We start from the raw sequence: 16,065 nt of genomic DNA on the forward strand, positions 1-16,065 counted from the left end.
CATCTTTTCCAGGGTAGAGGCAGATGGTCACTGGGAGTACAGGAGAGCAGTCAGACATGGAGCAGTCAGGATATCAGATCGCCCTAACCCACACCAAGCAGCACAATTAGGCCCAAGAATCTGCAGCAATACCCATTACAAGTTGCAGGTGCTCATTACAGATCATGCACAAGCAATCAGACACTGGAATCCTCTGCATCTAAACTATTTAGCTCTGACACTGCTTAAGTTTTAAAGTGATGAAAAAGTTTTTTTTCAGAACTCTTGTCAGTCAATGGTAACTTTATAAATACAGCATCAATATAATCAATGTAAGTAAAATTAAAAACATGTAATAGACTACAGTTAAAAGTGATAAAAACTCTACTGGTGGCTAGAAACATATGACAAACTTCCTGAACCAGGAACACTGTGCAACAAGCTTGTCCGGTGCGCCTCTACGGCACTGACTGAATGTCTGTAGACAAGATACAGCGGCAGCGCAGACCATGGGAGTGACGCATTGCAGGTACAAATGGACCAATCAAAGAGCGCGATTTCTTTCCGCTACGTTTTGTGCCGAACCACTCAATAGCAGAAAGTATTCATGCGCTAATATTTAGTCCACCGGCGAAACGTACGGTGACTTCTTGTATCTACATTAATAGTACTACAAAAACAGTACTTTTATAATTAAGGTGTGTTTTCATTTACTTTCGGTTCAAACATTGTCGTAAAGTGTTATTTTCTAATAACCGAGCAACTGAAGGTAGAGTAAGTTGGCGGAGTGATATGAAGAGAAGGAGTGGTTTAGGACAGCCCTTAAAGGCGAGTCCAGTTGTCTCCCTCCCAGTGTGCTCGCAGGAGTGCTTGGTTATCGTTGCAGCGGGTTTTGGCGAGTTTTTCGGAGTTTTTTTTAAAAACCGAATTTGTGGTGAAGTAGCAGCTGCACCGATACTGAGATGGTAAGAACAGTGACTTTATATCTTATGTTTTCGCTCTAGCGTTGGAAGATTACATAAAAAAAAAAACCCCATCAGGGCGGTCATTAAGCTGAAACAACGCTTTTACTGTATTGTACCACCACACTACTACCCAATTGGATTGCAGGTTTGCAGTGCTGCTAAATAATTAGTTAGACGTAACTAGCTTTATGAGTCGATCGTAAAAACGTAAGATTGTAGTAGTAATGTTTCAGCATCATGGGCGTTGCTTGCCTCTCAATGCAGCTTAACCTTAAACAGTAGTTCTGAAACTTTCCTTGGTTCGCTTTAAAGGGGAGAAAAAAATTTCTCATCCGCCCGTTTGATCATATTTGGGCTCCTTGACATGAACTGACCATTTTATTATTTTTTTCGTCATGCGAAACAGGTCAATGGCTAAGCCATAAGGGCTGCTAGCCAGTTCTAGCTCCTTCTGCCTAGCATTTACCGCCAAATTATTGCCCAGTTTATTGCCTGGCGTCACTGAATTGTTAAAGCGGCTCCAATATCTGGGTATTCCTTCGAGCAAAAGTTCATATTTGTGCCGCTTCTTATGGTATAATTATTGAAAAATGAAGGGGAAACTGCTTCCGTTTTGGGCAGTTTTTGTTAGGACAGGCTGCGTTGCTAGCTACACCCACCATCTTTAGAGCTGAGGCGTTATTAGCATCGCTACCATTTTAAATTATAACCCTATTAATTAGTTTTTCATAACGTGGATCTCTTGCACCCTATGCAGTACCTAAAATGAAGTGCTGTCTCATTTTGAGTATTTATTATGGGTTAGATTTTGTCAGTCCTAGTTCAGAATCCAACGTGCTTAGGCTGCTCAACCTTGATTTGTTCTGCATTAATTCAAAGTAGTCTCTGAAAAGTCTGGCCCTTCTCAAACAAGAGCCAACCAATGTGATCCAAATGCCAAAAATGCACTGAAACGATTTTTGCAAACTTTTTTCATTTTACATTGCAGTTGAGATTTAACCTGTGTAGGTGTATGTTTTACATTTGGATCTTATTTAGGCTTCAGTGTACATTTATTTTTGTGTTTCTAAGGTGCTCTAAATGGCAGCAAAAATTCATCTTGTGCTTCAGAAAATTAAATAAAGGAGTCGGAAATCTGAACTGTATTTGTTAGCTATTGAGTAATCCAATTTCATTTTATTTAAACTGACATTTGTAGTTCTGTGTTGAAGAATACATAAGCATTATATAATATAACTAAACACTTAAAAATTTTAGGTTTTGTTCTAAAGTTGGTCAAAAGTTGGTTGCATATCCTGAGGGTGTGAACAAGTTCTTTTCTAATTTTATGATTCAGTTAGTTGATGTTCTTATAATGGTCTGGTTTTTGTTTTCTAGGCTGATCAACTTACAGAAGAGCAAATTGCTGGTAAGACATGGCTGCAATGGTCTTCCTACCTTCCTCATAACCTGCTACAGTCACCTCCATTAAGGACTTAAGTTGTGCAGTGGATTTACAATTTTGCCTTTTAAGGCATTCCACAGGGCAGCCTGTCGGTCGTAAAACTGGAATGAAAGAACCTGCTGTTGCTTGCCGTCTGTGAATTGCTGAAGGACTCCCTCACTGAAAACTTTGCATTTTTGTGGCCGCTGCGTTGTGTGATGTAATCTGGAGGAGCTCGGTTCTGTTGGTAGTCACCAGTTTACAGGCTGGGTACTTTACCCTGGGCGTGCTGTCTATATGGAATGCTACCATGAACAACTGCAGTAGCAGCTAGGGTTCATAGTATGATATGCTGACCTGGGATTTGGATATCATTAAATTATGTGAACAGAACATCCTGCTACAGGTGCCAACTGCTTACATTTATTCATTCAGTCATGGTTATAATTTCAAGTGATCTGGCTGTAACAGCAGCAGTTCGTTTCTTATATGGATTGCATTGAGATTTATGAAGCGCTACATTTCCGGTGCACTAAAACTTGCAGCGTCAGGATTGTTGGTACTGACAGCAATAACCTGAGGTTGTCTACTGGCTAAAAATGAGTCTTAACTTGTTTAGAGTGACTGGTTCTGATGCATTACAGATCATGCACTTTTTAAAAAATTTTGCCCAGGAAATGGTTTGATTGGCTACAGTTTGACTCGAACCATCTGCAGCTTGTCACCATTTATTACCCGTTGGTCTCATCTTTAAGTGTCATTGTTTTTGTCCCTCATGGCTGAGTGCTGTCAGTCATTGCAGTGATGTTCTGACTGAACCCCGATGTCTAAAGCTGTGGTCAATGTTTAACCAGAAACTCCCTTCAGTTGGAGGTATAAACAGAGGTGCATCAGTATGCTGTGATTTGATGAGTGTCAATCATTTAGCTGCTTCTGGGTTGAGTTTGATGTTGGAAAACAATTGATGACCCCACGGCATTTGAATGTAATGATGCCATATGTATCCATCACTGCTCTGTAAGGGGTTGGCTCTCAAAGTTTTTCACTTTTCTGTCAGAGTTCAAGGAGGCCTTTTCGCTCTTTGACAAGGATGGAGATGGCACCATCACCACTAAAGAGCTGGGCACAGTTATGCGCTCTCTGGGCCAGAACCCCACAGAGGCAGAGCTGCAGGACATGATCAACGAAGTGGATGCTGATGGTGAGTTAACTTTTGTTTTTAAAAGTAATGGCTGTCTTCAACTGTTCTTATTCTGGATGTAACTTTGTCTTGGTTTTATCTTCAGGAAATGGAACGATAGATTTCCCAGAGTTTCTAACCATGATGGCTAGAAAAATGAAGGACACGGACAGCGAGGAAGAGATCAGAGAAGCATTCCGAGTCTTTGACAAGGTAAGTGTGACCTGAACTTCCCTACATGGTCATATGAATGGCTTGGTTAATAAAATGAAGCACTTGGTAACTGACCTAATTTTCAGGATGGAAATGGGTACATCAGTGCTGCTGAGCTGCGCCATGTGATGACGAACCTCGGAGAGAAACTAACTGACGAGGAGGTAGATGAGATGATCAGAGAAGCAGACATTGATGGAGATGGACAGGTCAATTATGAAGGTTGGTAGTTGTAATTTAAACTAACCTTTTAATGTTTTTTGTTTTTCCTGTGAAATGGCCTTATGACTCTATTTTTATTTTTCTTTCCGCAGAGTTCGTACAAATGATGACGGCGAAGTGAAGGCCTTGTACAGATTTCTATAAAAATTTGCCTTTTTTTCTTTGTGTAATTTATCTGTAAAATCTTAATAGCCCCCATTCGTCCCTGCCCCTACTGCTGTCCAAAGGAACTGCATGTAAACTGCATAGGCTCTTGTCCCCATGTCCCTTTCTTTTGCTGTCATGGTGTTTTGGAGTGACGGACTGGCCATACAACCAGGAGCCTGTGGAGGCCTCTGGGAACCCGAGAGCTCTGGACCTTCTGTCAAGTATGCTCGGGGCCCCTTCATACCTGGCGACGTTGGAAATCTGTCACCTGGTTGTCACTTGGCAACACTGTTGGCATGGAAGCAGTGTAGAGGAGTCTAAACTCTGCATGGACTATGGACAAAGTATATATGGAAATCTCTCAGCATTGCACTACTGCAAATAAATGACACGGGTGTATCTCCTTGGTACTCGTACAAACTCTTTTGTATCTGCTGTTCTATATTGGAAACTACTAATCTTAACATGCTTTTTAATGTTTTACTCACTACTTTTACTTTCCTTTTTTCTTTTTGTATGACCTCTGGTCATGCCTAAAACAATCCATTCCAAGTTGTATATTTTTGTTTTCCAATAAAATTTACAATTTACCCATATTGGAAACCTGTCTTGTTTTCTCAGTTTAAATTGAAACATTATGTCTGTTTAACCTGTAAAAAAATTTTTTTTTTAAATGGAACACTCCAGCTAATTTTTTGTTTTCTTTTGTTGCAAATAAAATGTTTAAAAACCTCCCCCGTGTTAAACATTAAGCCCTTAGGAGCATCAGCCAGTGCCTCTTAATTGTATTGTGCTCACATCAGATTTGTTGAGATGATTTCAGGAGCTGAGTGTGTACTCTGTGCAAACTGGTGTGGTCACCAGAAGGGCCAGCCTTGCACTGTCCCTGCTTCCTTCCCCATGGGCTGTGTCTCCTGGAGCCAGCATGGTACAATGTAAACGCTGGCTGCTTCATGTCTGTCTTGACATTTGACCCAGTTAACGAGGTGTGGGTCAGTACACCTCAAAAACCAGTGTAAATAGGTGTACCTGTTGGCTTTCTTTTTCTGAGTTTGTTACAGTAACTTGCAGAGATACTGAAGTTGTTTGAATGATGAAATAAAGCTCTATTGTAGACCTCTTCTGTCTGGTTTCTTTTCTCCACTCAGTCTGTCACTGCAAAATAGGGCTGTTGAGCTTCTCAAAAGGTTTTGGGTGAATACTGTAGGTTTCAATTGTCCTGACTAGTGCATCTTATCTTGGTACCTCATGAGGACGTGGAAAAAAACAGCAGAAACCTGCAAGAAAAGGTAGTTGAATTGCATTGTCACCAATTTGATTTTCTTTGTTAGTTCAAATCCAGAGTAAGGTCTACTGTGACTGCATGGGAATCAATGGGTCTTAAAAATTTCTAAAGCTTTAAAAATATAGAGATGCTCTGATTTGTAGACTGCATGTTTGCTAGAAAGTTATTTCATGGTTTCATGAAGGTTGGAAGTTATCTGCTCTTACATTAAAATGCAATATCATTGCGTGTTTGAAGCTCAATGTTTGCTTTTTTGGCATTGCCCCTTCTGTCATGGAAAACAGTTTTGATTTCCATCAACCTGTCAAGGGACTACCAGTGGAAATTAGTACTTTTGCTATAACCTGGCACCATGCATAGTTCTTTTTAGGTCAATGTGTTTTTTGTGCACTGTCCCTGTACACATAAAAAGTATGTGAAATTAAATCAGACTGAACACTTCCTGGTTTAGGTCAGTTAGAATTCACAAATGATTCCATTTGCTAAAAGCCAAAAAATAAAAAGTATGGTTTTGTCTTCAGATTTGAAAGTTTATTTTTTTTGTATTTGCTAGAATTGCCTTTTAAACTGCATAACTTCTATCAAGCATTTCTGGTGTCCTTCTACAAGCTTCTCACAACAGTTTTAGAGAATTTTGGCCCATTCCTCCTGGCGGAACTAGTATAACTGCCTTGTTCGCACACCTTTTCATCTCTGCCGATAAACGTTCTTCCAGAATGATGAACTTGTCTCTGAGACGTTTTGGGTCACTGTCCACTTGGAAGACCGATTGGGACCCTGGGTGTTTTGAGATCATGCTGCTGCCCCTGTACTTCACAGTAGAGATGGTGTTCTCAGGCTTGCAAGCTTCCTTTTCACCTCCAGGTGTTTTAGTTTATGTTTTAACTCAGTATGAAGTTAATGACATGTGAGGGAGTGGTAACAATGGATTAATAAAGGGTCTGGTTAATGAGGAATAACTGCTAATGTCTAATAACTATGATTTTACAGGGCAGAATCATGCATTTGCTGGTCATGCTTGTCTGCAGGGTAATGAGGTGGATCTTGTGGCTGGAAACTTTGAAAGTATGTGTCATACGATGTTTTCAGAAAGTCCTTCGTGCAAAACCCACTTGGAGTGTTTGCTTTGTCAACAGACACTCGGAGTGGGTCTGTATAAAACAAAGGATGACTGTGTAGAAAAGCACTTCATGGTAACTGTCAGGTACGGTGGAGGATCTGTGATGCTGTGGGCCTACCCTACCTGGAAGCCTTATCAAACTGCATGACATCATGCAAACCCACGCTGATGGTTAAAGCTGATAGTTTGAAGTGTGTTTCGTTGATAGCACATCCAGGCTGACTCTTGTTATCGTATATTCTCAGTCTAACAACAATATTTGATGTCTTCCTTCAGCTGCAGAATGCAGCACTCGACCTATGCTATAGAAATTGTAGTCCTAAATACAAAGCGGCATTTCCAGTGATGTTCTGGAAACAGAAGCCTGGCGTTGTAACGTGGCAGCCCAAACAAACAGAGCAGCAGATAAAACAACGCATGCTGAGGCTGTCATATTTATATATATATATATATATTATCTTTATTTCTGGTGCCAACACATCAACACTTCACCATGTGACTACAGTGTGACAGCAAAAGCATTGGTGAAGGTTCCCAACAAGTAAAGCCTCTAACTCTCAGCTCACTGTGGAGCCGACAGCTCATGAATCATCGCTTGATCGCTGAATCCTTCCCTCTCATCTCCTCACAGCTCCAACATGGGGGAGTAATCACCAACCTGCTCTCTTTCTACCTCACTGTTTTCTCCTGTGTTGAGCTTTTCCTTTCTTCTGACAGCCAACCCTGCTCTCCTCTCTGCCCTTTTTGTGCAGCAGCCTGATGTTTCGGTCGACTGTGCAGCAGATCAGCTTTCTCCCTTTAAGTATCTGGTCACCAAGATCGGTTATTAAGATCATCCAGTCTTTCCATCGCTCACAAAAAGGCTTCATTACAATCTACTTTCAATGGGTTTTGATTACAAGCTATGACCTAACGTGGATCTGCCATGCATTTGAGCAGGTTATGACAAGCGCAGGGGTCAGAGAAAACCGATCCTACAAGCTGTGTGATTGTATCACTTCCCCACTTGAGGGCCTATTATGGCACTGTGCTGGTTGACCAGTCAGCTTTGGCTCGTATTGCAGAGTGTTGCAGCCTTAGCCTGGTGTCTATGCTGGTAGCCGATGGATATCTGAGCTGCGCTGGCAGCTGCTGAGTGTTGAGAGAGAAGGAGGGGTGCTAAGAAACCCCGAGGGTGCTATTACTGCAAAGCTGAGAGCAGTTTTCTCTTTAGCTGTGTCATTGCGACATGAGGGATTTTCATTTTTTGTCAAAGGTTAAGCAGCCTAACAAATCCCACAGAGCAGTTAAGTGAAAGTATAGATCATAGATCTGATGGAAACGTTCACATTAAGGGAACAAAGATAAGGAGTTTTAATGCTTTAAAGGGGTTCTCAGAAAGGTGCCCTTAAGGTGCTCCCTCGGGTAAATGTCTTATTTAATTTTAAAGCCTCAAAACCATTTATAGTAATTACACTTTTAGTAATCTCATAGTAATAAAAATACTATTTCAAAACAGACCCAGCATAGATGACCTTTACCCATCTGGGTCGCTTAAGTTTGGCATATCTTTGCTTGTTTTTATGCAAATTGCATAGAATTTGGCAAATGATTGTGGCTTGTAGATATTTTTATTTCAAGTTTTTCATAAGCCTTTTGAGCTAAATAGAGCAGTTTGTGTCCCTTTTGGGCTACCGTTGAAAATTATTGTCTTTTTCTCTGGTGTTGAAATGCCTTAATTAGTTTCAATAGTTTTATTGTTTTCCACTATGTAAAGAACATTTTTCATGTACTTTAAAAGAAAATTTACAGTTTGAATACTTTTTTTTTAACAGCAATGCAAAAAAAAAGAATAAAAAGACATGAATCAAAATCAATGCTGCTGCCACATTTTTACTCCCTGGATAAATTATATGAAAATGTTTTGAACCATTTTTAATAACTAACATTTGCCTTTAAGAGGTAACAATTCTGAATATTTGTGAATATTTGTAAGTTAAGTTCTGAAAAACATTCATAAAAAGAAATTGGAAAAATATATCATGGCATAATAGCTGTGTGATTTTTTTAAAAAAGAGCCTGTTTTGGTCATAGGTGGAATGATTTGTTATTACTTTATTAAGACTTTACACACAAAACCAAAATTGATCAGAATCATTGTTGCTGCTAATTTAACCCACTCACAGGCTTCAGTAATAGAGAAGGAGCTCTTGGGTTTTTGCAATTCCTCTGACTATTCTCTGAATTTGGTGTGAATTTGTTGGAACCTCCACTAAGGTTGGCAGCTGTCTTAAATGTTTTTCACTTGTGAACAATCGTTCTTTTTGCAGAATGATGGACTTAAAATAGTTTGGAAATAACCTTGTAACCCTTTACAGATTGTTGGGTCATAACAATTGCTTCTCTAAGGTCATTGCTGATGTCTTTCAGTCTTGGCGTTGTGTTAACACACTCCTGTACACTCCACAGCAGCAAACTGTCAGTTAATTTGGGGCCTTGCTGCTGCTTTCCCTCTTATATCATATGAAAGCAGCAGGGGTGTACTTAGGATTTCATCTTCATGTTAGTTTAACACAGACAGTGTGGACTGTTCAATGTGTTTTTGTACTCTAGGACCCATTAAAGGCTGGATCAATCTTATTAAATCCTGAAGGGTAAAACCCTGAAGCTGAAACTGAAAAGGGGTGTACTTTCTTTTAACCAAGGCTGTATTTGGCTTGTTAAGACTGACTATTGTTTAGTGACAATTAGCTACTTTAGCATTCTGATAAGCTAAAGTGACATGTTTGAACTTTCTGTAATTACCATGTTGCTGTTATCTAAACTAAGAAACAAAGCCTTTACAGCTGTAACAGAATACAGGTCAAAGTTTAAAAGGCTCAGACAGTCTGAGCATGTTCCAGTTACCCATGCCACTCAGGAGAACATTTCCACATCCTCTGCCGCAGTGGGAAAGTAGGCCAGGTGTTGTGGCTCAAGCACACCTTCACAGAGGCACAAGGATTTCACTGCTTTCTACCAACTCCCTCGAAACACACCTGCACTATCACCTGTGGGAGCATCAGGCAGGCCTGTGGCATAAGATCAAGTGAGCTGGCAACTGGGATCAAATGTCATGCAGCGGTACTGGTCGTCCCTTTCAGTGAGAGTGGAGAGGAAAAGGCTCTATTCTGTCTCTTTCGGTTAAAATCAGAGAACAACTGCAAATGAAAAGCTGGTCCTGTGTTCAGGGACAGGGGAGGAGGGCGGATGAGAGGCAGTGCTATTTCTGCATGGCCCACCGCTGGTGATGACCAGTATGTGTGTTAGTGGGTAAGAGGAAAGGAGAAGTGAAAGACAAAGAATGAGAGACAGAGAGAGAGACTGACTTTAGGAAGGCCACAACGTTACAACGTATCTGCTCGCAGAAGTTTAAAAGAAACAAGAAACGCATGTTTTAAAACTATGAATACAATGTTCAGACTGTAATTGCCCGCTTTAAAATAGCGTATTACATTTGTAGGCCTGAGCTGTCATGGGAAAATAAGGTTTTTAAGTTTAGAAAGACTAAGGACACCCCAGCAGTTTGTAGAAGCACCTTTAACAGTTTTAACCTTAATTTTCTCTCTGACTTTAACAGTCTCTTCAAAAGCTTAAGCCACTTCAGTTCTTTTAGGTTTGCAGACATTAGTTTCCAGCCATGGCAGCTCATTGGTTCTTCTTTTTTCAGATTTGCTGCAGGATTTGGGATCCTTGTCCTGTCCATGACCCATTTTCAGCTCCAGCTATTGGACAGTTATTTGTCTCACATTTGTCTCTAGAATGTTTTGGTATTCAGAAGGGTTAAAGGTCCTGAGCCCTGGTTATTACCCCTCCACCACCATGCTTGATAGTTGGCAGTAGGTGTTTATGCTGATATGCCATGTTTCAGGATGTCTAAGCATTATAGCCAGACGTCTCTAGTTTGAACTCATTTGTTCAAAGGATGTAGTTCCAGAAAGTTTGTGGTTATTTCAGATGCAAATTTGAAGGATCTGTTTAGTTGGGAAATCAAGCATTTCAAACTACTGATATCTTTATATCTTGGTATTGTGTTAACACAAACCTGTACGCTTCAGAGCTTTTATTAAGCTGGTCACTTCAGTCAGTTAATCAAGTTCATTTTATTAGCAGCACCCGGTTGCTACATTCCCCCTTAAATTGTTATTGTTAATAAATTACTTCCTGTAGAGTACATATGAAAATGCAGTATAAAGGCAATGGTTTGGAAACTGATGTCTTCGTTCCTGAAGTTGAGCATGTGTGCAGCCATTTTATCTTTGTAACACTAAACACTTCAGTGAGGTGAGATTCTGAGGGAGAAAAGCTAAAGCCATACTTGCTCAGTGGGTCACAGCTTATCATCTACAAAGCACCTTCACCTCCTGGAGCCTGCCCTGCTTTATCCAAGTGGTACTTTAGCCTACAAAGTGATCCTCATGCTCTGCTACCCTCATGCTTAGCAAACGGGATGCCGTGTTTTAAGTTTTAAATTGTATCCAAGAAAACAAGCCTCTTAGCAGAAGCTAAAACTATAGGATTCTAATGCTAAAGCTTTATTCCCTGCTCCAAATAAATCCAGTTTGAGGCCCCTGACATTAAATAATCTTATCAAAACCAAGTTTGTATTTTTTATCAGATATGCTCACATGATAAAAAAACAAAAGAAATGAGAAGGCATTTAGATCACATATAAAAACTAAGTCTAAGGTCTTTCTGAGTTTTGCTTTGGCCAAATGTTTGAATGTATAAGAGCAGCTCAGGATTTTTGATTTTTCTTTTTTGAGGCAATGCAATTTACTGAACATGAGTTCAGCAATTCCTCTGAACTAATTTAGAGTTATAGTGCAATGGAAAATAATTTGCCCCGGTTACACATTTCTACATATTTTTTTGTCACACTTAAATGTTTCAAATCATCAGACAAATTTTAATATAAGACAAAATTACCTGATTAGATACAAAATAAATTTTTCAAATAGTAATTTAATTTATTATGTAGAAAAGGCTATCTAAACCATTCATAGATAAAAATACAATTCCACCCTTGTAAATTATTATTTAAATGCAACTGAGGATTTGTAATGGGTCAGTTTCACTGTACCATCAGTCCTGATTAATGCCAGATACATAAAATCAAACAGGACATTCAGAAAACAAGTACAAGATCTCAAAAAGTAACAAAGGATTTGTAACATCCTGGTCAAAGTCCTTTTGAGCTGTTGTGGAACCACCTTCAACATGTCGTTTATGGTCGAAAACCCTCCAATGTGGCCAAATCAAAACAATTCTGCAAAGAAGAGTGGGCCAACATTCCTCCACAGAGACATACAACACTCATTGACAGTTATCACAAACAATCAATGGCGCATAATCAGCTATTGAGGTAATTACTTTTTCTTATTGTTTTGGACATTTTCTGTCCCTTAATTAATGAAATCCTAATTTGAAAAACTGCTGTTTTTGTTTACTTGGGTTATCTCTGAATGATATCAATATTTGAAAGATGATTTAAAACATTTGAGTCTGACAAAAAAGAAAAAAACTGAAGAAATCTGTAAGGAATCAAATAAATTTGAACTGTACTGTAAATGAAGACAAACATGGGAAATTACAGTACCTTGCAAAAGTATCCATACTCCTTGACCTGATTCATATTTTTTCACATCAAACTGCAAATTTTACTGTATTCTATTATTGTTTTATGTATGTGTTATTGCTCAGACCAACATTAAGTAGCGAACAGCTGTAAAGTGGAAGAAACATGTTAAATACTTCTCTACTCTTTTAAAAAACTAAAATCTGAAAGGTGTGGTGTGCATTTAATTTACCCTATTTAATGTGATGCTTGTACAAAATCTCTAATTAGTACAAAGCGTCCATCTGTATTTAATATAATTTGAACATAAATACAACTGTTCTGTGAAGGCCTCATAGGCATCTTAGAGAACATTAGAGAACAAACAGCTTCATGTTGACCAAGGAACACATCAGACAGGTCAGGGAGAGGGTTGCGGAGAAGTTTAAAGCAGAGCTAGTCAATCAAAGAAGCAGTCAAAAGGCCCATCGTAACTCTGGAGGAGCTTCAGAGAAAAACAGCTCAGGTACAAGAATCAGCTGACAGGACAATCAGTGAAATGCTCCATAAATCGAGCCTTTCGAAAGAGTGACAAGAAAGCATCCATCGTTGAGGATGGATGTTCCTCAACACTCTATGTGTGGAGGGAGACTAACACTGCAGATCTCTCCAAACAAACAACCCCTACGGTAAAACATGGTAGTGGCACCATCATGCTGTGGTGATTCCTTCTTCAGCAAGGGCAGACCTGAAAGAAAACCAATTAGAGGCTGCAAAAGACTGAGACATTGGCGAATTTCCACCATTGGGTAGGACAACGACCCAGTTACATCCTCAGTTACTAATTTATGTGTTAGAATGGCCCAGTCAAAGTCCAGACCCAAATCCCATCGAGAATCTTTGGGTTAGGGTTAGGGTTAGGAATGGTATATGTCCTGGAAGCTGTCTGGTCAGGAAGGCAATGATCCCACCCTGCAGTCTGCTTTCTCACAACATTTCAGACGGTAATCCCAGATCACCAGCTCTTTCTAGTCCTTCTATCAGCCAACTGAATATATAAAAGAGGAAAGGGTCTTTTATCACTTGGGGCACTGTTCATCAGCACACTTGCGATAGATTTTGTGGTTTGCTGCCAACATAATCAGCTGAATTCGTTGTGCACAAATTGCTTCAGTGACGCTAGCCAGGGAAGCAGAAGGATCTTATCTGCAACAAAGGGTACTTCATTCCACTTAACTGCATGTTCTTGGTAATGCTCCCTTGCTTCATCCCTCCTCTCTTCATGCTCCCAGTCGTCTTTCCCTCTTTGTTGGCAGCCAGGCTGCTCTGCTTTCCTACTATCTCAGTCCTGCTATGCACTCAGGAGGAGGAATGCTGTTCAGCCATGCATCACATGCACATAGCTTAGTGTGGCATGCTGCTGCACCCTCAGATAACACATTCAGTGTGAATGGGCCAAGGCAGTGGCACACAATAAAAACAGCTATTCTTATCGCTACCTACTTCACATGCCTAGCACTTTCTGGTGATGAAACGAAACAAGAGCGGACAATATTGCCAGGACACGGAGATCGGAATCACATCCGTGTTTATCAGCAACAGAAACAAACACATGAAACATTTCTTACGATTTGAATCGTGCAATTATTCAGTGAGCAGTCCTGCTTCATCCTCACAACTAGAAAACTGATGCCCAAGAACAGAAGAATTTTGTGTCGTGGCCAATTTGACAGTTGTTGAGGGAGTGGAGGGATATATTCATCCCTTCACTGTCCACCCGGACTATCAGATCATATCCAAGGATTAAAGCCCACTCTACCAGGCTTTACTTGAGTGCTTTATTGATAATAGAGGATAAAACAATAACGCCTCTAGTAATAAAGCAATGGCTCTTTTTAATGGTATTACCAGAAAATGGGTTCTGCAATTGAAATTGAGTGGTGTGAGGAAATGTTTGACCTCATTTGGATAAGGCGAGTGAAAAAGTTGCAGCATGAACATTGCGGCTGCAGCATCTTTTACTTTAATGTTCATAAGATGAAATGATTGGCAGACCGTCTCTTTTGAGCTTTTTGGTTTGGTTTTACTGCTCTAGCTCTGATATGGCTAACCTAATAGCTTTAGCAAATAAACAGTACACGTCTTAAAATGAGAGGTAAATATTTGACTTTTGGTTAGTAAGTGGCTATCGTGCAGCTCTAATAAGGTACTGCAACTTTTAAAGAGCACCTTTGAACAAAAATGGACCTCAAAGGTCTGCAGCTTATTCACTACCATATCAACTTAATTATACTACAATAGGTAAGTACTGTGTTTAAATACTATAGTGTGGCTAAAATAATGACAAAATGTTGCAACAAAGAGCTTTTGCTGAAATGTTCTTTTATATTTGCCATGACTTAGTGTGTAGTTTGGTCAGTGAACAAAGAGTTCACGCCAGGTTTGTTGTAATATCATCTGAAAACCTTGTGGTATTAGAAAATATTGGATTTCCAAAAGAAAACTGACCTCAAATGCCCAGTAACCATCTGTGAAAGTGCAAAAATGCCCAAGTAGATTAAATCTGTTCTTTGGTGAGAAGCAACAAACATAAGTTTTCCTTTATGTGTTGCTGTACATAATTGTCTGCTCGAACTGCCTAAAACTACCATAACTGTGTTTGAAGAGAGGTTATGATGGTGTTTCAAAAGTTTCTTCCTACAAGGAGGAAACAGTTGCATGTAATTCAGTCCACCTTTCTTTATGTCTTTAGTTGCTGACATTCAGAAGCCAGTGAAGGTTCAACAGTTGGGCTCCTATTATTCTGGAGACAACATAATGTCCCCCTCCAAACAGAGAGAAGCACATTCACAGCCCTGGAAAGAGGTTTAGATGTGTGTTTGTGGTTGTGATGAAAGCATAAAGCCCCTGGTAACCTATGTGTGCCTCAGTCCTTAGTCATCGCCGTTACTCCCTTCAGAGTCTGACTCTGATCTTGGATATATGCCTCATGCCAAGGACTTAACACCACCTCCCTCTCCTTGAGCCTGCCTCTACCACAAATGCATCCAGACCCCTGCGCTCTTCTTCTCAATTAAGCTTTTTTTTTTCAGGCACGGATGGTTTCAAACAGCCATGCAGCTCTGCCACAAACAGATATTTTTGATTTAAAAACAGAAATCTTCCACATGGATGAGCTCATCCTTTACCAGCTGTTAGGATTGACTCATAGGTTGGGAATGTAATGTCTTTGGCTTAAAGATGACTTCTCTCGTTCTCTGCCAGCATTGCTCATGAACAGTGGTGGGAACTATGTTTATGTAAAGATCAGGCCAACATCTGGTATCAGGGCAGAGAGCTATGTGACATCAGCAGATCCAGAATGAGTGTGCCTTCTTGGAAGTGTTTTACAATCGGTGACCCCTCAACTTGGCCGCACTGCCGTGCTAGCGTCAGGGATGTCAAATTCACCGCAAATTCTGGGCGGCTGGATGAAATAATGTGCGAAAGTTCCAGAGAGATCACAGAAACAACCTTTCCCCACAGCATTTGTTGTAGCTTAAAAAATAACCGCTTGATGTTGATGCATAAATGTTATTATCTCAGCTGGAATCTCAGTCAAAGGGCTCCTAGCATACATGGATACATGGAGTATCAGACAACTGCCCAGTTTCTAGCATCCTTTCAGGGTTAAATGATACAGCCAATTGTAAACCTTTTCTAGTTCATGCATGCTCTATCCCCCAACCACAGCCAAGAGGAACCTTCTGAACAACCCTGGAATCACCAAGGCTAAAGCCTGTGATGAACGGTAAAATGCCGAAATGCTTTTTACTCTTCCCTTTTTTTGTATAATGCAATGGAGTGAAAGGGGGCTGATCAAGCAAAAGGTCCTGCTTCAAATCAACACCAAACTCAGCTGAAATGTGCAGGTGCCCATATGAACCAACCAAAGGCTTTCTGGAAAAGATTATTAC

At 40.1% G+C, this 16,065-nt stretch overlaps 1 protein-coding gene across 1 annotated transcript; it reads left to right on the forward strand.

Moving 5' to 3' along the window:
- The first annotated feature begins 806 nt into the window (after positions 1-806).
- calm2a (calmodulin 2a (phosphorylase kinase, delta)) lies at positions 807-5,245 on the forward strand. The gene is made up of 6 exons (XM_047351740.1): positions 807-944; positions 2,322-2,352; positions 3,425-3,568; positions 3,654-3,760; positions 3,847-3,982; positions 4,075-5,245. Exons 1-6 carry the CDS (start codon positions 942-944, stop codon positions 4,101-4,103), a joined length of 450 nt encoding a protein of 149 aa, XP_047207696.1. The 5' UTR covers positions 807-941; the 3' UTR covers positions 4,104-5,245.
- Positions 5,246-16,065: the final 10,820 nt, after the last annotated feature.

Source organism: Girardinichthys multiradiatus, chromosome 22 (genome assembly GCF_021462225.1).
Source record: "Girardinichthys multiradiatus isolate DD_20200921_A chromosome 22, DD_fGirMul_XY1, whole genome shotgun sequence".
Classification (NCBI taxonomy): domain Eukaryota; kingdom Metazoa; phylum Chordata; class Actinopteri; order Cyprinodontiformes; family Goodeidae; genus Girardinichthys; species Girardinichthys multiradiatus.

What these genes read in the sequence shown, in the direction of transcription:
- calm2a (XM_047351740.1), top strand. An exon ending in CAACGAAGTGGATGCTGATG is followed by an intron (nt 3,569 to 3,653) that starts GTGAGTTAACTT and finishes TTTTATCTTCAG; the next exon opens with GAAATGGAACGATAGATTTC. An exon ending in CATTCCGAGTCTTTGACAAG is followed by an intron (nt 3,761 to 3,846) that starts GTAAGTGTGACC and finishes CCTAATTTTCAG; the next exon opens with GATGGAAATGGGTACATCAG.